The 27,624-nt window shown below is 50.1% G+C and overlaps 1 protein-coding gene across 7 annotated transcripts in view; it reads left to right on the forward strand.

The window, feature by feature from the left end:
- The window catches only part of SLC37A2 (solute carrier family 37 member 2), an 892,550-nt gene that overhangs the window by 28,783 nt on the left and 836,143 nt on the right, over positions 1 to 27,624 (forward strand). The window contains exon 1 of one of the 7 annotated variants that reach the window (XM_085646074.1): positions 1,744 to 1,781. The exons of the other annotated variants lie outside the window; for them this stretch is intronic. Coding sequence (XP_085502200.1) covers positions 1,759 to 1,781 — 23 coding nt within the window. The 5' untranslated portion in view covers positions 1,744 to 1,758. Of the gene's footprint in view, positions 1 to 1,743; positions 1,782 to 27,624 lie in introns of those variants that run through there. 7 annotated transcript variants of the gene reach the window in all.

Below are 27,624 nucleotides of genomic sequence, written 5' to 3' on the forward strand. Positions count from 1 at the left end.
AACCTGCAGTTCAGTACCCCGTACTGTGAACTTTAACCTGTACCTAACCTAACTTCCTAATACAAAGATCTTACCTCCTCCAGGCGTGAACTTGTCTACCCATTCCCTTTCAGCCTGGATTGCCTCTGTCAACAAAGAATAAATTTGGCTAAAACATGCCAACTTGACTGCTAACCGCCACTCCGAAAACTGGATAACTACCCCTTTTTCTGCCCCCTCCAACCTAAGGTACCTTCAGAGCCTTTGCAAGCGAATCCTGAACCTGAAACAATTACGACTCTATGCAAAAAATAAAAAAATAAAAAAACGCCAACCCCCTAAAGACTCCACAGCGTAAAATTTGAAACCAGCCCCCTTGACTCTTCAAAAAGACGTCCTGTCTCCATTGACCCTTTCCTTGCTTTACTATTGCCTCCATCTTCACAGCCCCACGTAACTCTCTGCGGGGAATAAACTCATTCCACCTAGCAAGCCACTTGACCATTGGCGTAAATCGCCTGCACCCCTGCTATATCATTGGCACTCTGGTGTAATAGTACATTCCTGACATCTACCCCCCCACTAATAACCTATTCCAGGAGGGTAGCAGTTGCTTCCACCCCAGGCCCCCTTCGACCATACGATTGGATGTGAAAGTGATAAGCGGCAGATCCCAAAGTGACCCAGAGTCTGCACCTCTTTGTCTGCTGTTCATTCCATTGTACTAATAAATGCTCAATTATCCAAACAGACACACCAGTGACCTCCAAACTTGGAGCCGAACCTGAAAAACAAAAATAAAAATTGAAAAAAGGAAATATCTTAGCAAATCTCTGCCCGACCTGTGCATATTGCTAACAGCAGTTCGATGCCCTTCTCCCCAAGCCCATCATGTCTGCCATGCTCCGTCCCCATTGGCATGCCTCCGGGATCCTGTCTATACAACAGGCATGCGTCCCAAGACCTTGTGTGTCAGCAGCTCCCCAAAAGTACAGGCAACATTCAGACCTTCCTGGGTTTGTGCTGCTCCCTCAAATAGCCTATTGTTCACAAATGCAATCCTAGACTGCTCAACCAACAAAATAGGCATCTATATAAGGGCCCTGGAAGTGGAAGTAGAAATGGCACACAGCTCCGAGTGAAAGCTAAGGAACTGCTCCCAAAATTAGTAAGGAATGATGCTCCCTAATAAAGTGGTCTGCGCCCAGTGCAGGGTCATTAATATGGCAGCAGTTCTCAAAAGTTAGCAGCTGTTTTCACAATTCCCCAAACGTTCCAAAACAGCACACCCTACAACAGTTACCTCAGATTTTAAACTAAGTAATCACGACTCCTAGAAACCAGGCTTGCCGCTATACAGTAATAGTTTGTCTCTCTTGCCAGTGCGTGAAAATAATTCAAGCAATTGGTATGAGGCCTTCCACCCTCATAATGCCCTACCCTCCGCTTTCACCGACTAACTAATTTCCAGCCGCTTGTCGCACCCTGCTCCCCTACTGACTCACAATCGAGGAAATTCCCCCTTATTCCCCAGATCCCCTGGGGCCTCTAAACCGCATTCAGGCGCTGCCGCTAACGGTTCAGGATCGCTCTCCGAAGTCGAGAGTGGGACGATCCTCACCCCCTGCCAATAGACATACCACGGGGCTCCGGAATGGCAGACAGCACTCTAAGACCGCCACCACGACCCCCGCTGAGGTTCTCCTCAATGGGCGGACTTCTTTTGCCCCTAATCTCCCCCTGATTAGGAGAGTACGCCTGGCTGGAGCAGAGGCAGGGATGACAAAAGGCACGTACAGCGGGTGAGTGCCGTGACACAAGATGAGAAAAAAACAAATCCCTTACTTCCCAGAAAAAAAGCTCTGCTATAACCATGACCATCCCCGTGTATACCACAAAATGGTGGCTGGTCGAACAAAATGGGGGCATAAATATCCTTTGGGCTATAACATAGCCCAACTAGCTCAAAGGGGGAGGAGCAGTCGCCCGGGCCGCTCCCAGTCCCCAATCACCCTGGGGGCAGAGCTCCCTACGTTCGGCTGCTCCCCAAGACCCCTTCTGCTTTTCTGCCACTTTCAGGGGTCTTCCAGCCATACCGCTTTTCCTTCTCCCATCTAGAGCCACGCTGTTTTTAAGGTGGAGCCCAGACAGCAGTTTTTGGGGGGATATGTGTCTTTGCACTGTGTCTTCCTGTTATTTCTGCTGTCCTGAGCCTTTTGCTGGGTTTTCAAAGTGCCGTTTTCATAACGTACATAACAGAGCGTACTAGCTGTGGTACCAGATAACAACCAAAGGATCCAGATTCCTTTTACGTACATGAGGAGCTCTACAACGAAATTTTTTATTTAAACTTTACAAAATGACAAGTTTTTGTATGATAGTGTGGAGGCCTTTTATTGTAAATAGATTCTCTTTTTCGGTGCCCTACAAACGATTTAACCCTCTCCTGCCACTACTTGTTAATGCACTGTTGCTCAGGATAAAAAAAACACTTGCAGCAAATAGCTTAAAAGGTTTAAAGTGTTCTTTTTGTATGCCTTTAGGCTATCTTTACCATGGAAACCAATTGCCATGCACTCACATCTGTTTTGAATGCCCATACCTACACTATGTGGAAGAGAAAATGATCCTAGTTGTCAAGATCTGTATCACTGCTCACACTTGCAAATGTGAATTTTGCTGTAAACATGGCATGAATTGCCCAGAATCACTGACTGTGAACCTTCACATAGAGGCTTTAACAAAGTTGGCAACCTCCCAAATTATTTGACATTCATATTGAGCTACATTTGCTGTACCTTTTTATTTCCAGCGCTTACGCAAAAATAAACTGTCTTTTAAATTAAATAGCTACCAGTCCCATGTTTAGCCGTAAAACATGGGCATTTGTAAACTTGCTCTCTGTTAACTTTACTCGGCCACGTTTTCTTTTCTGCATTATTTCTTTTTTGGATGATTAGGTACGGTAAACAAGCATTTGCAATGCAATAGGTCTCACATTTGCGAGAGTTTGAGCTGTTAGCATTGTAAATGACAATGCCTTTTATTTACGTGTTGGTTTTTAAAACATAAATAAAAGGCATTGCCATTTACAATGCCAATAGCTTAAACTCTTGAAAATGCGAGACCTATTGCACTGCAAATGCTTGTTTTTGAAAAGTGCATTATAATAAAATCCCAGGGCCAGTCATCAGTGGCTGAGGGGGTGGGGAAGGAAAGAGGAGGCCCACGCACTCATCCCAAGAACCCGAGGTTAGAGGAAAACTGTTATATTGTTCTCTTAAGATTGTTTCTTCATGTTCTCGTTGTTTTGTTAGATTGTTACTGTTTGCATGGTTGTCCTTTTTCGCACTATTCATTGCTCTTCATTTGGTGCATGCTTAGTTATGGAATACTAAAGGTTCAAATTGGGTTTGGGTGGTTGATGGATGCCGGGGGATGAAAGCTGGTCGTTGTCTTCAAAAACTCCTCTTACTTCCTCACCCCAAATGAGAGACCACCTTTATTACAAAAAACATGTCTCAGATGCGTGTATTTCACCTTTACCTCACACGGTGAGCATTCTGCAAGGCTGCCCGGGGGGGCTGCGCAGCAACCCCCCTAAAAGGGCGGCCGCCTTAGTGCCGCATGATGGCACTGGGGGTAGCCGGTCTAGTTCCTGGGGTTTGGCCAGGGAAGACGTCCGGCAAAAGACCACTTCCGGCGGAGGGGGGCAGGGGTATTTAGGCTGTCCCCGCCCCTTCCTCGCCCTCTTGTCCCTCTCGTCTCGCCTTGTCGTTGGTTGCAGCTTGATCGTCGATCGTCCAGCTGCTCGGAACAATCGCGGAGTTTGCCGGTGCGGACCCCCTCGCCTCGGCCCTGTCCCTGGGCAGTACCAGGAGACTGGGCCCTGTGGTCGGAGTACCACGAGCGGGGGGGGACCGTGCTCGGAGCCAGGCTCAAGGCGTCGGCCATGCGGTTGCGTGCGTGGGGGGGAGGCGCAAGTGTTTTAATCTGGGGGACCCCGCGCTTGCTTGACCTCCTGGGTATGCTGGGCGCAACCTCCCCCTTCCGTTCCCGGCAGCGGTTACATTTGCTGCATAGGATGCGTCGGGCTCTGGTGAGCACCTTGACCGGAGTGCACCCCACGCCTGGGTGGGAGAGCGGGTGTGGTCTAGAGCAGAGGTTGATCTGGCATGCTCGGGGCCATCCGGGTTCGCGCAGGCACTCTTCTACTCACCCTCTGGAAAGCAGCCCGTGTCCCGGGTGGGCGTTTGGGCTGCCGGCAGCGACTCGGGGTCGGGGTTATGAGCTGGGGGGCGGCCCCGGATTGACGAGCTTGTGGGGGGCTCCCTCTCCTCTCTGGTGGCCCACGCTCAGAGGGCGCTTGGGGGGAGGCTCTGGATCGCGCGCTTCATTATCGACGCTGCGGTCGTGACGCGGCGAGGCTCCTCATCGGACCTGGGGAAACCGGGTTCGTGTCCCGGCCCAACCTCAAACCCTCCCCGATGCTGGTGATTCCACAAGGCGGAGGGGTGGGACAGCGCCCCCCCTGCGTGCACCTTGGCGCCAGCTCTGGCATTGCGGCTCAGCTGGGGGGGGTGGGCTAGGTGCTGCACAGAGGCCCCGCGAGGTTGCGGGTGCCCGCGCCACGCGGGGTGCTGTCGGGCAGTTAGCTTCTCTTCGCTGCGCCCTCGCCTGTTCACAAGCGGTGCACGGACCTCCTCACCTGCGCTACGGTGGCCCACCGTCTGCGCTGCAGCCTTAGTAGCAATGAATTACGGCGCTTCCCACACCTTCGGGTCGAGTTCGCGTCACATAATTATTAGCAAAGGTCTAGCTCCGACCGCAGGCTTGGTAGGTTCATGGTCAAAACCGATCATACTATGAAAGTAATTTCCTCTGTGTTCGCGCGATAGTTATGAGATGCCGCTGGGCCAGAGTCAATTGTTCGAGTCTCGAGGTTGCTCTCAGTGGTGCAGCGAGGAGAGCCCGGCTTTCCCGAGAACGAGCGTCGGAGTACATCCGGAGGCACCAGAGCGCCACCATTGCCGGGACCCGGGGATTGCGATCCTATTTGCAGTCTTGCGATGCTGGTAGTCGCGGGGGACAGATCTAGCCCAGCGGGCCGGCTGTGCACCTCTACGTAGGTTGGGGGTCAAGGGACTCAATCGCGAGGTCCATTGAGTATGTGAGTGGTCTTTGGGACCCTTACCCCGAGGTTCCCAGGTTGCCCTGGTATGCGGCAAGTTACCGCCGCCCTGGGCCGGTCATGGTATCTCCTCGGGGGGCCATCCCTCGTTGCCCAGCGGTGCGGTCGGGCGGATTAGTCCGCGGCGTGGGGACATCATTGCGGCAGTGGGACGGCGCTTGGAGCAGGTCGCAGCTGAGGGCTAGCTGGACCGCAAAGCTGATGCCGCTGGCCGGAAGTTGCTCGCTTCCTTGGTCGGTGGAGCAGTGTTTGGGAGAGTGGACGCCGCACACCGGCAGAGGTGGCCGACTTCGCGGGTGGGGATTCGGGGCATGCCGCATCAGGGGGCGGGGCTCCCCTTGTGACCTCGTCTTATCTCCTAGCCCCTCACGAACATCTTAATTGCAGGAGAAGAGCCGGATCGATTTTGGGGGCGTGTTTACTCTTGCCTCTAACCCCTCTCTTTTTCTCACACAGATCCTGCCGGTGATCCTCCAAGTCGCGGGATCCCATCGCTAGGGAGCTCGAGTGTACGTAAGGCCGGTGAGAACAGAAGGAGCACGTAGAGATGGCCTAGGGCTATTTGGCACGGGGGAATCTCGCCAGGGCTGTTCAGCTAACTTTTTGTCAATTTGATTCAGATTTGGAACTTTCGTTGATACGGACTAGACAGTCGCGCTTACCTCGTGTCAGAGAGTAAGTAAGGGCGGGGCGTGCGTGGCGGAAGAGCATCTGGGGGTGTGGGGGCCGGGCATGTCTTGGTAGGCTGCAGCTCACGTTGGCTTTCTTTTTTCAGTCAGGCGTCCAATTCCCGAGTGATGGATTGCGAGGGTACCCCGGCACTCTTCTCCTTGACGTCCCAAGTGGAGGAAACGCAGCAAGGCACCGCCCAGGACGCACAGCTAGCGGCCATTATCGAACTGGCCAAGACGAAGGGCCTGGCATGGGCTGCGGACCTCTTGAAAGCCAGCAACCCGGACGACTCGGGGGTCATTTCCGGTGGCCCGCCCACGGACCAAGAGCCGTTAGACGAGGCAGGGCCGTCCCGTAGGGCCACCGTCAAAGACTTCCCGTCGGAAGTGCCGTCACACAAGAACCGTCCGGCGCTTACCCCCAGAGGCTCTACCGGGGTTGCCCCACAGACTGTGTCGGTCGGACCCGCCCCACCCACGTTCGCCGGCCCATCCCAAACGAACTTTGCCACCAATGAGGACTTGGGTAAGCTCAATGACACTCTGAAAAGCTTCATGGCAGAGGTCAGAGCTGGCTTCTCGAGGGCTGGATCTCCAGGGACATCCTCACCAGCATCAGGTGTGGGTGGGGGAGAGTCCTCGGCGGCAAATGTTTGGGCGATTCAAGGGAAGGGCAGACAGGCATCTGACTTGCCCACGGCATTGAACGCATCTGGCAGCAACACAGGCAAGAGCGCGGAGGTAGTAGCAGCAGGAGTAGAAGTGACACCCAGGCTGGAGGCGGCGCTGGCAGGGATCGCCGGGTCAGGGCGCAATGCAGTAGGGGGAGAGCGACAGCAGTCAGTTGGGGGTGAGTTGCCAGCTGCACCATTGAGTACTGCCACACCGCTGCCGCTCGCCACCACCCCCCCGGGCGTTCCCTCCACCACCACGCAGCCTGAGAGCACGGCTAATGCAGGGCCGGTTCACACAGCGACAGCTAAGAAGGCTATCACACACCCCATTACTGTCTGGCCACAGCTCTCTGGCCTGGGAAGTGCCTATTGCAGTGAAGGAATTCATATGGAGGCGAGAATTCCTTGACATATTTTCGTTACTTCTGCTGGGCCAACATGGCCAAGATGCGCGCAGACTAGGGGGGAAAGAAGAGAATAAGAAGAATAGGTTCCAGCAGTGGCCGGAGAAATCGATAGACAACTGGCTGTCGGCCTTTTCCATCCTTCATTCTGTCATTTTAGAGAAATTCCCAGAGCAGGGCCAGGCGCTGGTAGTGTACCAAAGATTGATCCACACTGAGGCACAGAAGTGGGGGGGAGAAGGGTGGCTTACCTACGACAGGGAATTCCGTAAAAAGATGGCCATATGCCCTGAAATGGAATGGGATCAGAAGGAATTACAGTTGTGGATGGACCACATGGGTTCTCGGGGATCACAGAACACAGTCGCTCCGACTAAGGTCACAGGGGGAGGGACTGCTCAGTCTGGGAACAGCCAGCCCAACACTAAACCGTTCAGGCAGTCCTTTCGGGGGGCGCGCAGGGGAGGTGGCAGAGGGGGAGGCAAGAGAGCCATTCCTGGGACATGCAACCTTTTTAACGCTGGCGCATGCTCGTGGGGGTTCAAATGCAAGTTTCAGCACGCATGCAGCAAGTGCGGAGGTCGTCGCACAGCATCTTCGTGCCAGGTCAAGCAAGACAGGAAACCGGCTGAGTCCGTTAAGCAGGCCAGCTGAGTCAGTTCTGACTCCCCCAGTTGCGCCCTCTCCACCTATCTCCAGCCCGATCGTGCCAAGCACCAGCGTGCCCTCCCACCACCCATTGGGCATGTAGACCTCCCTCTTTCTCTACCCCTCTGCACGTCCGCATCCCACGCCCGCAAGGGCCCATCTCCGGTTAACCTTGGCCGAATGCTACATCTGCTGAGGCGGTACCCCAACCAACATGACAGCGCGCTCCTGCTGAAGGGGTTTTCAGAGGGCTTCATCATCCCATTCGTGGGCGCGCCGTCTAGTAGGGAAGCGGATAACCTCAAATCCGGCAGAGACCTTCCTCAGGTATTGCATGAGAAAATCTGGAAAGAACTAAGACTGGGGAGGGTGGCGGGTCCGTTCAAGGAACCTCCGCTTCAGAACTTCGTGGTCTCCCCGCTGGGGCTGGTACCCAAGAAAGAGCCAGGAGCCTTTCGACTGATACACCACCTATCATACCCAGAGGGGGACTCCGTAAACCACGGGCTGCAAGAGGGTGCTTGCTCTGTGTCCTATTGTACGCTGGACGTGGCTCTGGACCTTGTCAGGAGGGCTGGCAAGGGAGCCTGGTTAGCAAAGGCTGACATTGAATCGGCGTTCCGCCTGCTACCAGTGCACCCGACCAGCCAACACCTGCTGGGCTTCAAGATGGATGGCTTGTACTATTTTGACAAGTGTATGCCCATGGGGTGCGCAGTCTCTTGTGCCTTTTTCGAGGCCTTCAGCTCGTTCTTACAATGGGCTTTCCAGCAATTCTCGGGGGTGAAGGGGGTCTCTCATTACTTGGACGACTTTCTATTCATAGGGGTAGATGGCTCCCAAGAGTGCAGGGCAGCCCTTTCTAAGTTCCAATCCCTCATGCAGCAGCTCGGCGTTCCCTTGGCCCCCAAGAAAACTGAGGGCACAGCGCAGGTCCTCACCTTCCTGGGCGTTGAGATAGACACGGTTGCGGGCGAAGCCAGGCTCCCCAGAGATAAGGTGCAGGACTTGAGACAGCAGATGGGCTTACAGTAGGGAAAGAGAAGGTCTCGCTGGGTGCTCTGCAGGGGCTCCTGGGTAAACTCCATTTCGCTGCCAGAATCATCCCCGCAGGTAGGGTCTTTGCGCGAAGGTTGGCCCGAGCTACATCCCAGGTCAAAATGAAACATCATATGGTCAAGCTGAGCAGGGGCATGCGGGAAGACTTACTTATGTGGGCGGACTTCCTGTACGACTTTAACGGGTTGGTCATCTGGCGCGACCCCTGGCGCAGCAACACAGAGCTAGCGCTCTTCTCAGACGCGTCAGGTCGGGAAGGGTTCGGCGTGATCATGGACAAGGAGTGGTGTGCCGCGAAGTGACCTAATGCGTGGCACAAGAAGAAAGTGACGTCCAAGATCACTGTCCTGGAACTCTTCCCCATAGTCGTAGCCTTTCATCTTTGGCCTAGGGCCTTGTCAGCGAAACGGGTCCTGTTCTGGTCAGACAACCTAGCTGTAGTGCAGGCCATAAACACTCATTCAGCCACTTGTCCCCTGGTCTTGTGCCTGCTGCGCGAACTGGTGAGGGCATGCCTAAAAAACAATGTAGAGTGTAGGGCCAGGCACATCCAAGGGGTTTTGAATGTAGCCGCTGACTCTCTCTCTCGTTTTCAGTGGCACCGCTTCCGGGAGGCCTGGCCGAAGGCGAGAGAAGAGGGGACCCCTTTCCCGCCACACTTGTGGCTGCTGCTGAAGTGGGACTGCGGATGAGGGAACTGGGGGAACGGTCCTTAGCCCCTAGGACAGCGAGACGTTACAGGAGCTGTGTGGCGAAGTTTTGCGCGATCACCGGGGCGTGAGAAGGGGAACAGGCTGGCTTGGAACTTAGGGTGCAACAATTCCTCTTGTGGGCCAAAGATGGGGGGAAGTCGCATTCATGGATCATGGGGCACCTGTCCGCCATCAGCCACCACGCCAAGCTATTGGGACAGTCCGACCCCACCAAAGCCTTTGCGATCAAGGCTGCGCTGCAAGGGTGGGCCAGGATGCAGCCACGCGTGCCGGATTCCAGGTCGCCTATTGGGTATCCTATTCTTCAGGGGATGATAGATTGCATGGTTAGGGCCACTCACTCAGGCTATGAAGCTACGCTGTTCTCGGCCTGCTTCGCCCTGGCCTTCTTTGGGGCTTTCAGGATCGAGGAACTGGTGGCTAGATCTAAGACAGACAGTTCAGGGGTGGCCCTGAACGTAAAGGACGTATACCTGGATTCTGATAGTATCAGAATTAGCATGAGACAGTCCAAAACAGACCAAGGCGGGCGGGGGAGGTTGATTGTGTTGCATAGCTTAGGGGATGACAGATATTGCCCTGTGGTCAGGCTCAGAGCATACTTGGCCCTTCGCCCGGTGGCAGCGGGTTATCTACTGGTACATTCTGATGGGGTCCTGGTCACTAGATTTCAGGTGGACCACATCATGCAGGCGTGCCTTCGCTTATCAGGGCATGTGGACGGGAACAAGAAATTCAGTAGCCACTCCTTTAGAATAGGGGCGGCGACCAAGGCTTTTCTAGAAGGGATGCCAGCAGAAGGGATTAAGAAAGTCGGGCGCTGGGAGTCGCAGTGCTACAAACGTTACATCCGGCCCTAGGTGAGGGGACTGGGGCCACGGCCCGGGTGCAATCAGTGTTGGTATCATTAGGATTGTTGGGCGCCCTGGCCACACCATCCTTGTGTGCAGTGCAGGATTTTGTGTGTATTTTGAAGTGTTGTGCTTTGTGGTATTTGTCAATAAATACGTTCAAAAACTTCATTTCTTTATTTACCAGGAACCAAGGTATGGGTAATTGGCCATTCAAGCATCGCGAGACTGGCTCGGTGGGTGGAGGTCAGAGAGTGGCGGAATGGCTTCCTAGCCACAGACATCACGTGGTTGGGCTACCCAGGCATGCGCTGGAATGAACTGACAAGGAAATTGAGGCAGAGACTCGGGAGGGGGGGGGGGTGTCCTCCGCCGAACTTGTTGGTGATTCACCTGGGGGGAACGACCTGACCACATTAGGCAGAAGAGCCTTGCTCCAGGACATGAGGGACACCTTATGTCAGCTAAGCAGCATCATGGGGGTCATGCGAACTGTGGTGGTCAGAGATGACACCACGTACTGTTTGGAGGGGAGCACGTTCGGGGGAAGCTATTGAGGTGTCTAGGAGGAAAGTTAATCGAGCCATGCGCAGTTTCACAGAGCAAGAGGTTTTGGCTTCATCAGGCATGGTCTTATACACGCCAAGTCCACTGGGTGACTGGAGGGAGATGGGGTGCACCTCTCTAGTTTAGGCATGGATCTTTTCCTACTGGACCTAGGGGAAGCTTTGGCTGCAGCAGGTTGTAAGTAAATAGGTCTACCTTGGTGGGGGGCCCTGGTAGTGACGGTGGCCACTCCCAAGGCTGTGGAGGAGTTACAGGGCGATCCAGAGTCTGCAGATACCAAGGGGTACTTCATGCAGCAGCACAGCGTGGTGCTAAGCCAGGATACCCAGGGATGTCTAGCGTTGTCCCCTGGAAGAACTACGGCGCCCCGTTAGTCCTACGGGCGGTTGTGGGTCTGAGCAACCGGGGGCTGCCATAATACGCTCCGCCCACCTCTCACGGGGGGGGCGTGAGTAAGCAAGTGGACTGGTGGTCCACTGATGGGAGGGGGTGGCCCCTCCCAAGGTTTGGTATGCACAAAATTGGTGACTGCCACGGTGTGATTCAGGCTTATCAGACGGGCAGGCGGCATAGGGGTTTGCCTGCCCTGGAATCGGATCGCCCGTAAGATAACCCACCATGTTTGCATATTGGTTATGCTAATAAACCTGCAGCAATATTTCTCCACCTACATATGTGTCGTGTGGTTTATTTATGTACTTATGTGTTATGTCCAACAGTTGCTGATATTTGCACTATGCTCTTTCAAGGGGCTCTATGTATGTATTGGGGCTCTGTGGTGACGCAGACAACTGATTTAACGTACTCCCCCGTTTTTTCTAAACAGTAAAAGCTGCGTGTGAACACCTACAAATGCGTCATCATTTATTGTTACAGGGAGGTGTGCATGTGTACTGGGGATGGGTGTGAGATGGACGCGGAGGGTGAAACGCACATGTTTGAACACAGGGGAAAATTCTCTCTGCTCCCAGACGTAGATGTGATTAGAGTGCACTTAGAGTCCAAGGAGTCTGTTACTGGAAGAAGCACGCGCAGGCAGAGAGAAGGGCGTAGGGGGGTTGAGTGGAAAGGGGGAGATGTGGGGGTGCTGAGTTGACCTATGGGAGGAAGGGAAGAAGAGGGGGATTGACTAGAGAGGAGGGTGAGCCGTGAGTGAAGAGGGCAGGGGTAGAATGTGAGTTCAGAGCTGCCTGTGGAAATGTGGGTGCTCTGTGAGGAGGGTGGGTTGTAAGTGAGGAAGGTAGGGGATAGAAATGTGAGAATAGTGGGGTTTGGGGTTCGGACCTGTGGGGGTAGGGGGTCTGTGAGGGGGGTGGTCTGCCAGTAGGCATCAGTGGTAGGCCTTGAGGATGCGTGGTGATTAGGGTGGGTGAGAGAGGGTAGAGTGTATAGGCGGTGAGTTGTGGGGAGGAAGAGCTGTCAGAAGTGTGGGGTGAGCTGTGAGTGAGGAGGGAAGGGTGGGCTGTGAAGGGAGTGGGAGCTGTGTGTGGGTAGGGTTAGCTGTGGGTGAGGAGTGGGAGGGTGTGATGTGCAGAGGTGGCTTGTCGGCGTTGTTGCCAGTGAGGTGGTCTGTGGTGTGCACAGGAATGCCGGCAGCCATGCTGTCGGGAGTCAGACAGGGGGGTGTACGGGCTTCCCTGGGAAGGGTGAGCTGCCAGTGACTGAGTAGAGACAGAGATGTCACCGAGGAGAGGCCGAGCAGAGGGGACTCTGCTCTCACAGGATGCGCGGGCTCCCTCGGCTGTGGAAGAGCCTGTGACTCCTCGACTCGGGGCTTCGCGGTGCCTTCTATGTTTTTTTCTGACTCGAGTGCAACCTTCCTGCTGAACGAGGTAACGCTGAGCTCCACTCATAATATATCGAGGGTGGGGTAATAAAGCAGGAGGTGCCAGGAAGGGGCAGCAGCCGTAGGCAGTTTGCCCCTCTCTGCTGTCAACATGCTAGTCATTTGTTTTGAGAGCTGCACCTCCACTCCCCCATCTCCCGTGAAACATCCCTCCTCACCCAACACATACACTCTCCGACTGGCAGCCATCAGTCTGAGGTGGATATCATGCAAAATATGCCGCTTCTCAACCAAAAATAACTGAAATCACAGCGACCGCTGTAGGGCAGGAGACAAAGAGGGTGGGGGGGGGGTTGAGAGGAGGTAGTTTGGTGGTGGGCAGCCCAGGGCAAACCTGGCGGAGGGAATCCATGGGCAGGAGCGAGTCTGGTGGGGTAGACAGATCACCTCAGATGAAGGGGTCCAGGGTCCGACCGAGACAGTGGAGGGGGGCGGGGGCGAGCATGGACTGACAGGAATCTAGGGAAAGGGTACTGGTTTTGAACCCCAGATATGTACATAGCATAGGGGAAGTGTCTGACCTATCGTTTCAAAGAGAGGGTGGAAATTGCTGGGAAGTGACGTGAATAGACCAACTCGGATTGGACGTGGACAGACAGACCCGGATGGCGGAAGAGAGCGACCTTGGACAGGCGGAAGACCACGTAGGGTTGCTGGAGGAGGACTGGGTTTGCCAGAGAGACAGAATGGGCAGGGTGATGGAATCAGGGATTGGCCGAGGACGGGAAACAGTGTGTGACAGGCGGGCAAAGACCGGGCTGAGGAGGGCCCCCGGGCAGGGAGGAAGGGAGAAGCACACACAGGCTGAGGCAGTGAGGAAGGGGCAGGCCTAGGATCGAAGAATGGCTTGGTGGCGGCATGTTGAATCACGGGTAAACAGAAACCGTAGGAGGTAAAATGTAAGGCTGAGCGGAGGAGTGTCACAGGTTGGATATGACACTGGGAGTAAGAAGCGGACTAAAGACTGGTGGGATGTGACGCCTGCCAATTTCCCTCTTATCTCCCTGCAGCAGGACGAGTGGGACTGCCCCTTGAATCCCACACCGGAGGACACGGAGGAAACCATGTACAGTACCTTTAACTGGGACTTCGAGTCTGAGGATACCGCCCACAACAATGAAGTCACTACAACCGGACCAACAAGAGTGTCGGGAACCAGGGAGGATGGGTATGTCAAAACCAGAGGGAGGAAGTACGAGGAGCTGGAGGAGGACGTGCGTGAATTGGAGAGGAGACTACCGAGTGGAAGTTGCGGAGCAGAGACGCCGAAAGACCAAAGAAAGCCAGGAGGCCAACGACCCCGCGGTCCACCCAGCCACGCTTCAGGAGGAGCATGGCTCTCTCAGGTACGAGAGGCTTGCGGGTTGGGTTGGTCGGAGGGAGGGACCCGACGAATAGGGCAGTGACCTCCCTACCGGTTTCCAAAGGCTTACCCGATCCTATGCACTTCACTGTCCCGACTAGACGTGCGGTAACCACTGGTGATCCTTCACTCCCCTCCCTTATCTGAACTAGTTCCCTGCCTTTACACCGTCTTTTCTATTTTTTTTTCTTTGCTCAGTGGACTGTACTCCGGAACCCTTGTGACTGCGAGACCCTACGGAGGTGGATGCGAAAGGGGCGGAGAGAAGCTGTTACTCCAGAGTGCCAGGATATGACACCATTATCCCCAACGCTCAGCAAAAGACTGGCTACTCAACGGAGACGTACTTTTCATAAATTAAAACCTTTCCTAAGCCGACCTGGTCTCCTGCCCCCTCATTTCGAACTGGTGGAGAATGCGGGCATAACACCATCCGTCTGCACATACACGATGGACGCCCTAATTCAGCATCTGGTTAAGGGGCAGGAGAAACTGGAATGGGCCGTGGAACGGCAAATGACGTCGGCCCAGGCAGACGGGACATATTTAAGGACAACATAACAGCCCAGCTGGAGGGGCTTCATAAGATGGTAATGGACCAGCCTGCTCCTACCCTGAGTGAGCCCCGCAGTACACTCCATGGGCCTGCAGGGATTTCGTTACAAAGTAAGTGTCTGGGGAGGACCCTGATACATTTCTACTCAACTTCAAAAGAGCCGCCAGGGCCTGTGGTTGGCCTATAGAGAAGTGGCCTTTTTTCTTGGCTCCGCTCCTGACAGGTGAGGCCCAGGCAGCGTATCCGGTGGCGAACGCCACCGGGGACACGCCATATGCCAACATTAAGACAATCATCCTAGACCACTTCGGTCTCGATGCGGAAGCATATAGGGTGCATTTCCGAAAGGAAAAAGGCGCTCCTGTGGAGAACCCTAAGACGCTGTTCTTTCGCTTAAAAATGGCAGCCGACAAGTGGCTAACCCCCTCCACTAGCGCAAAGGACGAAAATATGGACAAAATCTATTTGGATGCTCTCCCTTTCAATACCCAACGATGGCTCCGCCAGCACACCCACTTGACCATGGAGCAAGCCATAGAAATGGCAACCACCTTTTCCCGAGCACAGCCTAGGCCCTCTTGGTGGGAATCCAAAAAGCCCAATCGGCAGACGCCAGTAAAACTCAAGAAGAGAGCACAAGCCGTTCCAGAGCCAATCAAGTCCAGACCAGCAAAGGCAGACATACCAACCTTTAAGGGACCCCAATGCTTTGAGTGTGGGGACTGGAGCCACCTAGCCCATTTGTGCCCCAGGAGGAAACCAATGGAAGAACCCATGGAAGTGGGATACATCCCCAAGTCCATCCTCTACACCGCTGAGATGGGGAGCGCATTTCACGTGAGTGTTAAGATGAATTGGAGAGTGGTGAAGGCCCTGATAGACTCTGGATGCAGACAGTCCGTGATACAGGGGTCTTATTCAGTCCACACACAGTACACGACACCATCGTACATATTAGGTGTGTCTACGGGGATGTTAAACCTTATCCCGTGGCCTCTGTATCCCTTACTCTCTCTGACGGTAGGTCTTATTGTATCAGGGTGGAGGTGTTTGACAGTCTGCCCGAGGAACTTATAATAGGGACAGACAGTTCTGAATTTCTGGACCTCTTACGACAGACAGTGCACGCACAGGGTAGAAGGGTGGGGTCAGGAAGAATAAAAGACACCCCGGTACTGGCCCTTATAACCCCTGAGCCCTGGTTAATGGATAGGAGCTTTAAATTCGCTCAGGCAAACGACGCAACCCTCTTCAATGCATGGGAAGAGGCCCACAGGTCTTTAGACATCCCTAACCCTTCTTTTCCTAGTTTCTTGATTAGGGAGGGGCTTCTATATAGACAGGGTTCCAGAGACGACCCCCATCAGTTACTAGTCCCCCTTTCCTTTAGAGACCAGATTTTGGTTTTTTCCCATTCTGATCTTACCGCTGGACACACGCGGAGAGAAAACAACCCAGAATGTACTTAGACATTTTTATTGGCCCGGGGTATACAGGGACGTAAAAGCCCACTGCCAGACCTGTGATGTATGCCAAAAGAAGAACACCCCCGACAGTTCCTTTACAACCCCTACCTGTAGTCGGTACTCCGTTCGAAAGAGTAGAGATGGACTTAATCGGACCCTTGCCAAGGACACAAAAAACAAATGTATATGCCTTGGTGATAGTGGATTATGCCACCCGGTACCCGGAAGCATTTCCCCTGAAAGCACCCACTACTCGGAACATCGCGGATAAGCTTTTAGAACTCTTCTCTAGGGTGTGCTTCCTTAAAGAGATTCTGACAGATCAGGGTACTCCATTTGTCTCTCGGCTGATGCGGGAAGTATGCCTGCACCCTTGATCAGTGACACATTAAAACCTCCGTTTACCACCCCCAAAACGGATGGTCTCGTCGAGAGCTAATGGGACCCTGAAAACAACTTTGAAGAAAATGCTGTCGGTGAACGGAAAAGAATGGGTTCATCTCACACCCCTGGCCCTATACGTCATTAGGGGTCAGGTACAGAGTAGCCTGGGTTGCTCGTTTTTTTAGATGTTCTATGGACGGCAGCCAAGGACCCTTCTCGAGATGACCAAAGAGGTGTGGGAGAAGGAGGAAGCAGAGGAAACCAGGGGAATGCTGGAATACACTCGAGCACTCAAATCCAAGATCGGGAAGCTAAGGGATCTGGCGTACTCCCATCTCGCAAAGAACCAAGAGAAACAAAAAACCTATTGTGATAAGGGGAAGAAGAGGAGACGGCTGGAGATCAATGATTGGGTGTGGTGTTACTTCCTTCTTCCACTAAAATACCAGTCGGAATGGTTGGCCCATATAAAGTCATTGGAACCATCGGAAGGACCAGCTATTGTATACAGATAAGGCCCGTCCGAGCCAAACGTTCCACATTAACCTATTAAAAAAAATGGCTAGGCCCATCACCCAAGACAGCCCACCTCGTCTTACCTAGCCAGACTACTGCATCTAGCACACTAGACCAACTGTGGATCCACGACGACTTGTCCAAAGAAGAAAAGACCTCTCTAAGAACGTCTCTTTCCCCTTTTCCTCCCTTTTTTCGGATAACGCAGGGAGGACCGTTCTAGCGGAGCACTACATTGAGACTTTGCCTGGCAAGGTGGTGAAACACCGACCCTATAGGATCCCAGCCACCAAAAGGAGCGCCGTCCAAAAAGAGGTCCGGGATATGCTGCTGATGGGGGGTCATACGGCCCTCCAGGGGTGAGTGGTCATCGCCAATAGTCATGGTGCCCAAACCTGATGGCAGCACCAGGTTCTGCATGGACTTTAGGGCATTGAATGCAATATCCTCCTTTGATGCCTACCCCATTCCCCGCATTGACGAGTTAATAAAGGAGCTGGGTGACGCCGCCTTTATCACAACCTTGGACCCTACCAAAGGCTACTGGCAAGTGCCACTAAGGGAAGAAGACTGAAAGAAAACAGTCTTTGCTACCCCGGGGGGCCTGTATGAGTTCACGGTTCTATCCTTCGGGCTTCATGGGGCTCCGGCGACATTCCAGCGTCTCATGAATACGGTGCTCCGAGACTTCCAAGCTTTTTCCTCCGCATATCTTGACGACATAGTGGTCTTTAGCCCGGATTGGGAGATACATCTGAAACACCTACAAACAATCCTTCATGCCTTACAAAAAGCGGGCCTACACATCAATTCCCAAAAATTCAGAGTAGGCTATCAAAAGGTCAAATACCTGGGGTATGTCTTGGGACACGGAATGATAGAGCCCCAGAGGGAGAAAGTCAGAGCCATAGCCGAGACCCCCTTTCCCAGCACTAAAAGGGAGATGAGAGCTTTTCTCAGGTTGCTGGGATATCACAGGCGCTTCAATCCCCATTTCTCAGACGTAGCCGCCCCGTTGACTGATACCCTCCAGAAAAATGTTAAGGCGCAGGTTCGGTTACATCCCACCCCGCAGATGGAAAGAACTTTCACCTCTTTGAAGGAGGCTATGACCACCGGTCCCGTATTATCTTCCCCGGACTTCTCGAGACCCTTCATTCTCCACACCGATGCTTCTAATTACGGGATAGGTGCAGTCCTGTCTCAGTTGTCATCTAAGGGGAGGAACATCCCATCCTATACATTAGCAGAAAGCTATTTCCCAGAGAAACCAAATACCCCACAATAGGGAATGAGTGCCTAGCGGTGAAATGGGCCATAGATAAGTTAAGATATTATCTAGAGGGCCGCCCTTTCACTTTATTTACTGACCATGCTCCCCTCCAGTGGATGAGCCGGAACATCGCTCATAATCCCGGGGTTCTTCACTGGTTTTTGTCACTACAATCCTTCTCTTTTGTGGTGAAGCATTGGAGAGGCTCGGAAAATGGCAGTGCTGATTTCCTGTCCAGGACATTTCCTCTCCCCGATCGGGAGATTCGTAGGGGGGAGGTGTGTCACAGGTTGGATATGACACGGGGGAGTAAGAAGCAGACTAAAGACTGGTGGGATGTGATGCCTGCCGATTTCCCTCTTATCTCCCTGCAGCAGAACGAGTGGGACTGCCCCTTGAATCCCACACCGGAGGACACAGAGGAAACCATGTACGGTACCTTTAACTGGGGCTTCGAGTCTGAGGATACCGCCCACAACAACAACGTCACTACAACTGGACCAACAAGAGTGCCAGCAACCAGGAAGGAGGGGCGTGTCATTACTGGAGGGAGGAAGTACGAGGAGCTGGAAGAGAACGTGCGCAAAGTGGAGAGGAGACTACCGAGTGGAAGTTGCGGAGCAGAGATGCCGAAAGACCAAAGAAAGCCAGGAGGCCAATGACCCCACGGTTCGACCCAGCCACGCTCCAGGAAGAGTGTGGCTCTCCGGTACGAGAGAGGTTTGTGGGTTGGGTTGGTCGGAGGGAGAGACCCGACGAATAGGGCAGTGACCTCCCTACCGGTTTCCAAAGGCTTACCCCATCCTATGCACTTCACTGTCCCGACTAGACGTGCGGTAACTACTGGTGATCCTTCACTCCCCTCCCTTATCTGAACTATTTCCCCGCCTTTACACTGTCTTTTCTAAAAAAAAATTCTTTGTTCAACGGACTGTACTCCGGAACCCTTGTGACTGCGAGACCCTATGGAGGTGGATGCGAAAGGGGCGGAGAAAAGCCGTTACTCCGGAGTGCCGGGATAAGACGCCATTATCCCCAACGCTCTGCAAAAGAATGGCTACTCAACGGAGACCTACTTTTCATAAAATAAAACCTTACCTAAGCCGACCTGGTCTCCTGCCCCCTCATTTCGACCCGCTACAAGGAGATAAAGACAGATGGGCACTGAGCGCCGCCGAGGGAAGGAGGGGAAGACTCAGATTGGCAACAGACATAGTCAAACACCTGCTGATTGACGCCCGTAGTGAGGCGCTGACAGATTCACTTTCAAAGCGGCGGACAGAGCACCGAATCCCGCCAGAATCACTTAACAAGCAGCAGCTGAGATCACCAGAGATGCAGTGCGCGAACAAAAGGAAAGTGAAAGCACGCACTTCGCACATAATACGATACCTGGAACGCCGCGAGCAAAAGAGACTCTGTGCACGTGCACATCTCCTGTCCGGGCAGGCACGGCAAACAGGAGACAGGGAGGAAACAAACATGCTTCCCTTCCAATCAAAAGCCAGCATTTTTGCTGCGTGCCAATGAGAAGCATGGGTGGAGCTTCCACCCCACTTCCAAGGCAAAACCGATGACAATAGTCTTGCAAGCGTGCAGCGCATGCGCTGCGTCGCTAGGCGAGACCTAAAAAGACTTCTACCAAAATACGGAACCGTCATGCTCCCCAACCTTTAAAGGAGGGACAATTCCACAGTTATTTCTGCACTTCAAATTTTACTACTGTGGCCATTTTGGAAAGAGCTTTCATTGCTGGCAGCAGGAACAACATATTTTAAACAAACAACAATTCCAAGTTTGTTGTTTGCGGAAAACATCACGGTAGCACAGCTTTTTGGAGGGAATTTCTGTAATTGGTTACAATATAAAAGGGAAGTTAAAGTTAGAGAACCTGTAAGAAGGTTGCCTTTGACACTTTTTATGATGGTGAATGCATTTTTACCCATTGCTTCGCTGCCACACTTACACATCACATCAGTGAAGTACGCATATCTCTTTAGTATGAAACACTTATACACACCGCTTCACAGCCATACTTAGACATCACGCCCTGCTGCACACACACATCTCTTCAGTATGAAACACACCGACACATTGCTTCGCTGCCACACTTGCACATCGCATCAGTGCAGCACACACATCTCTTTAGTATGAAACACTCCTAGACATCGCTTCACTGCTATACTTAGACAAACCTTCCCTGCTGTACACACACACCTCTTCAATAAGAAACACAGACACATTGCTTCGCTGCCACACTTACACATCACACCAGTGCAGCACACACATATCTCTTTAGTATGAAACACTCATACACATCGCTTCACTGCCATACCTAGGCATCACTCGCTGCTGTACACACACATCTCTTCAGTATGAAACACAGAGACACATCGCTTCACTGACACACTTGCACATCACTCACTGCTGTACACACACATCTCTTAAGTATGAAACACACAGACACATCGCTTCACTGCCACACTTGCACATCAGTCGCTGCTGTACACACACATCTCTTCAGTATGAAACACATAGACACATCGCTTCACTGCCACACCTGTGATCCAGCAGCTCACCAATAGCAGACACTCCAATACCATATATTCGCCTGGGCCCATCAATGACTCATACACTCAAATTCCCTTGGTTAACCGCTGGGGTTTGTTGCTGATCACTGATCAATAAGTTCTTTCCATTTGGTCGATGAACCAAATTAGTTGGAACTAGTTGATGGTGATGATGTACATAACCTTTCTCGCTAATAATTCATCTATAATAGTGATCACAGACTCGCGAAGTTTTCAAAACCTTTATCTTAATGTTTAAATGTGAGTGAACCATCCAAATACACCACCGAGAACATCAATCATTAGGAAGGAAGAATCAGTTAATTCAAATATTCTTGCAATTTCAATAGATTGACGCTGCTTAGAAAGGAGAGGATAGAGGCAGCAGTACATCAGGATATATACAAATTTATAGTTACCACAGATGGTGTGATGACCAACTCTCTGGCCAAAGGGCTGGTAATTGTCCCTTCTTGTGCCTCCAATGATAAATCTCACATTCCCAACAACGCTCCTCTGTCTCCTGTTGAAGTCCTGGATAGAGTGTGGTCAAAGTTGGGTTTGGACATAGTTGGTCCATTTGAACTCTTGCCTTCTTTTGAGAGGTTTGTTCTTTTACTTGTGGTCTATACCTCTAAGTGGGTAATCACAAAGTTTGTGTCGGTGGCTTACACCAAAACGGTGATAAATTTTCTAAGAGATGTATTTGTGTCTGAAGGGGTCCCAATGTTTTTGGTCACTGATAATGGGGTCCAGTTCGTCTCCCATGAGATGTGTAGATTTCTTAAAGATCTTAATATAACTCACCAAAAGACAGCTTTATATGCACCTCAGGCCAATGGTTTAGCCGAAGGATGAATAGAGTGGTCAAGAGTTGTGCCCAACTGGGAAAGATCAGGCGACAAAGACTTCAGGACAGGTATTCGGACAGGATAGTGGACCTCTCTAGAACCGACGACTCGCCTCACCCCTCTCTGACACTCTCTTCCTCCTCGAGATTCTTCAGCGATCTTCTAAAAAATTTGCTTAATATAAGTAATTCTCTATTCGAATCTTCTTCAGCATCATCAATAACTCTGACAGCATCTCCCTTCTCAACATTCTCTCAGGATCACGCACACCTAACTAACTAAACTACCTTAGTTATACCTTTTGGGATCCATGTACCACCCCCTAAAGTTGCAGTATCACAAAATTATGATTTCTGATTGGACAGGCAAGAGGCGTTTGGTCATCACACCATGATGGCATAGCACTTTCTTTGTTCCCAAACCCACCCCTTTAATAATGTTCATTTTGTTTTATTCCCACCCGAGTTTATTCACAATCGTAAGAATTCTATCAAAAATGTTCATATGACTTCAGCCACTGCATTCTCAACATCCGTGTTTCCCATGGTTTAGCGGTCAAAGGCCGGATCATTCTTCCAGGGGAAGTAGAGGTCACACATGCTCAGACGGTTTTGCTCATTTACTCGGATTTGTGGCAAGAAGGCCCAAGATACGAACTAATAAAAGGTTAAAAGAAATAATATTAATTCAAGAAATAAATGATTTCACTGTATACCAGCTACATCTACTCTATTCCCTTTTATTTATTTAATACTTCCCCGCATTAGCTCTTAGTAAATGAAGCGTTTTCTAGAAAGCAAAGCAGGTGCAAGGCATGTGGGTCTTGAAGACGCCATGTTAGTGCATTCTGCTCATGTGCATGAAATTCCCTCAAAAGCCTATTAGACGTCACATTACGTAGGTGCAGTTAATGAATGCGCAGTGAGGTTTTTCCCTGTTAGAGCTGCGCTTTTAGTCCGCTATCCGTATTAATGATTTGTAAAAACATAGACAAGCTTCACTGTCTTATTTATGTAATTGTATTGAGCAAGGATTAATCACAAAACATAATTAATAATTTGATGTTACTAAATTAATAAGTTAAATGAGTGAATGGAATCCGAGCAAGTCTCGCAAAAACTAGTCCTTGCTCCATCACCTGCACATCACTCGCTGCTGTACACACACATCTCTTCAGTATGAAACACACAGACATATCGCTTCACTGACACACTTGCACATCACTCGCTGCTGTACACACACCTCTCTTCAGTATGAAACACACAGACATATCGCTTCACTGACACACTTGCACATCACTCGCTGCTGTACACACACCTCTCTTCAGTATGAAACACACAGATATATTGCTTCACTGCCAAAATTACAAATTACTCAGTGCAGTACACCCACATCTCTTCAGTATGACACACACAGACTCAACACTTCACTGCCACACTTAGACATCACTCACTGCTGTACACACACATCTCTTCAGTATGAAACACACAGACCGCTTCACTGACGCAGCTGCACATGACTCACTGCAGTACACACTCCTCTCTTTAGTACTTCAGTTAAATTAGCTTCCCAAGGATTCGTTGCTAAGAAAATTCGCTGCAGTACACACACATCTCTTCAGTATGACGCACAAAGACACAACTCTTCACTGCCACACTTAGACATCACTCACTGCTGTACACACACATCTCTTCAGTATGAAACAGACAGACCGCTTCACTGCCAAACTTACACATCACTCACTGCAGTACACACTCATCTCTTTAGTACTTCAGTTAAATTAGCTTCCCAAGGATTCGTTGCTAAGAAAATTCATCTATAGGCACTGTGGACACGTGATATAAGATGAATGGCTCTTTTCATACACCAGTGACTTTCGATAATATTCCGAATATGCCGACATGATTACCAATGTAGACAGTCAGCAATACATCAAGCCAGTCTCTATGGCAATTACGAATGTGACAAACTAGCAATAAGGCATTTACTCAAGAGTCCGTCAAAGCTCCTGTGCTGTTGCCAAGCCAGCGAGCAGGCTAGATTTGTTTCCCTGTCCCATGTATGAACGACTGGAGAAAAAGTGCAAACCACCAGAAGGCGATCCCTAAAGGACCAAGGAAAGCGGCTGCGACAGCCAACTCTGACTCCAAAATTAACTCCTACTGGTGTTCAGCGAACCGCCTCCCCTCAGAAGTAAAGAAGCTTCACATTGTCACATTTAAATAGTTCCGGGCTCATCCACCTTTTGATTATTAATCCACAGAACATGCCACCCGAGTCCCTGCATACCAAGGCTGGTGTGAGCTCCTGAACGAATGCGCAATGCCTATTTGCATACTCTCACTTAAAAACTCCATAGAAGTAGGGACGCGTGAGAACCTTGTAAGCTGTATATCCATGCCAACATTCTAGACAAGTCAACGTTTAATGCTAGGTATGGTTGTTAATGTCCAACAACATTCCAGAGGCTTCGTATATACTGCAATTATAATATCATGACTTTGTATTGCACGTCATTGCATTGCTTAAGTACTTACTATTAATCTCTTTGTCGAAACCTAATGCATTTACCAATGCTTGTTTGAGTATGTAATTTAGTTGGGTGGTTGTTTTCACCACTGCCGTGCTCTACTGATGACAGATAAATACACTTTGATTAGACACCTATTGTCCATGAAAGTGTCTGCTTTACACTGTTGGTTCTCATGTTTGGCCCTTAGTGAGTACTTTAATATACATTTCCAAGCCAAGTGCTGGGTAAAGTTGGAAATTCTAGAAGTTAATTAAACTCACTGAAAATTCAGACTGCTAGATTAACATAGGCACTGGTTCGAATCAAGCAAATCGTCCTGGTGCAACTGTTGAGCAAATGATGAGCTAAGTTTATTCCTGCTATAATTTATGGACAGGTCATCTTCTTTCGGGTCAATTTTTAAATATGGTTGGACTGGCAAAGTGTACTGATTCTTTTTTTGTGTTTTTTTAGGTCTCCATTTTCCTTATCTGCATTTTCTTAACAGGCCGATAAAAAGATTACAGTTTTCATTACAAAGAAATTCACATGCAGCAAAACTTTCTTTCCTATTCGGATTTTTCTGATACTGACACATTGAAGGCACTGGAATGGCAGGAGATGGGAAGCATTAAGTGATGTACATAAAAATAATCACTGTAACGTGTACTTGCACAGATCTTTATTTATTTGATATTAAACTCAGCCTGGGATTAAGAAATCTCATACATTAGGTTCGAAGACCTAGTAAGGCAAAAATGAGTGCCGTCTCCTATTGTTTGTAACAGATCCAACTTAAAGTACTAATTTTTCTGCCTGTACTGACTGTTATAAACTTGGCAACACACAGGTGTACTTGTAGAAGGCTACACCTCTCCAGTGTGTAGCAATCGATCAATCCTAGGCTATGCTCATAACATCAAACTGCGGTGGAAAGAATGCGACACTGAAGGACATTAGCTTCATAAAATAACCTTTAATAACGCAAGAAGTCGCATCAGCATTGGAAGAAGGAAAGGTAAAGAAATTGATGGCATTGCAACGTTAACACCACAAGCCACAGAAGACGATTCGGTTTTAGGGAGCTGACAAAACTGTGGCAACAATTTTGGAAAACCCACAATAGCCAACAGATCGGAAGAGATCAGTTTACATTCCATTACCAAAGAAAGGAGACTGCACATTTATGTACAATTTCTCATGCCAGCAGGATAATACTCAAGATAATTCAATGCAGATTAGAGCCTTGCACGCAGAAAGAAATACTAACATGAAAGCTAGATTCAAAAGAGCCGAGAAAAACGCGACAACATTGCTGATTCCTGCTTGATAATTCAAAAAGACAAGGAATGCCAAAAAGAAATACAAACTTGGCTTGATTACCTACAGCAAGCCCTATGATTGTGTTGACCTTGTCATATTGTGGAACATTCTTAAACTGGGTATGCAGAGAATCTCATTGTTCAGAATATGGTGAAGCAAACTAGTTGTAGATTGGAACAGGAGTTGGACAAAGCTCCATTCTTTCACTGCCTCTTCTCAACTTGTATGCACCATACACAATAAGAGATGTTGGTATGGAAGAGGAGCGTGGATTTAAAATTGCCAGAGGAAACAACACCCTTTAATACCCTGATGACCCTATTCTTACTGCCGAAAGGCAAGAAAATCTGAGAACCCTCCTAAGGAAAAATGAAGGATTAAAGTAAAAGTATGAGCCTACGAATTAATGTAAAAAAGCCTAAAGTGATGACAGCTGTTGCAGCAACCAGCTTTAATTTTAAAATTGATAATGACCTTCTGGCATTAACTATTAATAATTAAGAATGTCATTGGGCAGAGCTGCAATGGCAGACCCCGAATCGTCTACAAGAACAACAGTTAGAATTAACAAGCATTGGCATAGCCAATAGGTCTCGCCTTTGAGACCTTAGAAGTGTTTATCCATGCAACAGTGGCATAACTAAATACTTATAAGCGAGACCTATTGGGCCGTGCGGCCGCGAAAGTAAAAGTGATCGGGATCACGATCAAAGCGGCCGCGAAAGTGAAAGTAATCGCGGTAAAGCGCCGCGTGCGCGCCCGCGCACATGCACTGTAGCTCTAAGCTACCTGCTAGCACTTTTTGGAGCCCTCTCAATAAGTCTTGCCAGACCAGCGCATGCTCTGGGTCAGGCGAGACCTAAAAAGCAGTGCTATTTCTTGTGACACTGAATGGACACGAAAGTTGGACAATGAAGAAACCGAAGAGGAAGATCATAGATGCCTCTGTGCTCTTAGAGGAAACTTCTGAGATTACCATGGACATTCAGCAAAACAAACCAACAAAAACAAAGTTCATTGAAAAAATCAGGGATGCTTAGAAAAGGAATGAATAAGATAGAGGACAAACGGCACCACGGTTACTGGATTCAGTCCCCACAGCAATGAACTAGTCATTAAGTCTGAAGACTCCTTTATTAAATAAGGTATTCTGGAGACAGTCGAGCACAGATGAAGACAAGTCACCATTCCTTTACATTTTTTTGCGTTTATATGAATTTAGAACATAGCCTCGTGTTTTGCACTAATTTGGGTATATAAACGGTGAATGTATAGGTGCTGTTAGACTTTAGTTTTAGGGACAAACACCTGCAATTACCTGTTAAGGCTGGTTCCGTTTTTAATTGTGTTAGAATCATGATAAAGGCCTTTGGGGCTCTGTCTTTATTTTACCCTTCTTGTGTTATCTACATCCTAAAGTGCAATGGTGCATTTTGATATTTCATTTCAGTAGCGAATTAACTTGTTTTTAGCTTCAGGCTGGTTACCCAACCTTTGTTTTCTTTTCTTTTAGAACTGTGTAATGATTTGAATGAATCCACAATAAGCCATTCTGTCAGTAAGTTATGTGGCTATGAAAGGAACAAAATAGTCTTCGCCGCATGCACTATCAATACAGCTCCAGTAATTCTTGCACAGAGCAGTCTCCCTGCTCCCCTCCCCACTCCTGAGTATTTACCTCAAAGCAAGTCTGTCAACAGCCCTATTTTGGGGTTATTACAGTTATGTGCCTGCTTAAAATACATATGTTTTTGACATATCCTGTAGTTTGGCTGAAAATGGCTTATCCCAGCGGGATCAATCTGAAGGCTGAAATAAAAAAAAAGTGTTTCCGTAGCAGAAGATGGTTGCCCAGTGGACTAAAGCATTCACTCCAGGAATCTGTTTTTGACCTCGTGGTCCTAGGTTCTAAAACTCTGCGGCTTCACTCGGGGTTTAACCCATCAAAGGGCGTTCAAACGAGTATCATTGAGTTTGGCAATTCTGTTATTTCAGCGCCACTGGCTTTGCCAGTTTGACTGAAAAGGTGGCGCTATAGGAACACAAAGTAGAGGATTGTGTTTGTTAGCCTGTTCTTGCAGCACGGCCTGAGAAGCTGATAGTGAGTGGCAGGTGTTATCTAGGGGTCTGTGCAGGCCATATAGGCCGAGAACAAGGCAGTACACAGCGTTTTTAGTTCTAGCCCAGCATGACCCGAACACAGGTCG

The sequence above is a fragment of the Triturus cristatus genome, chromosome 3_1, assembly GCF_964204655.1.
Source record: "Triturus cristatus chromosome 3_1, aTriCri1.1, whole genome shotgun sequence".
NCBI classification, from domain to species: Eukaryota; Metazoa; Chordata; class Amphibia; order Caudata; family Salamandridae; genus Triturus; species Triturus cristatus.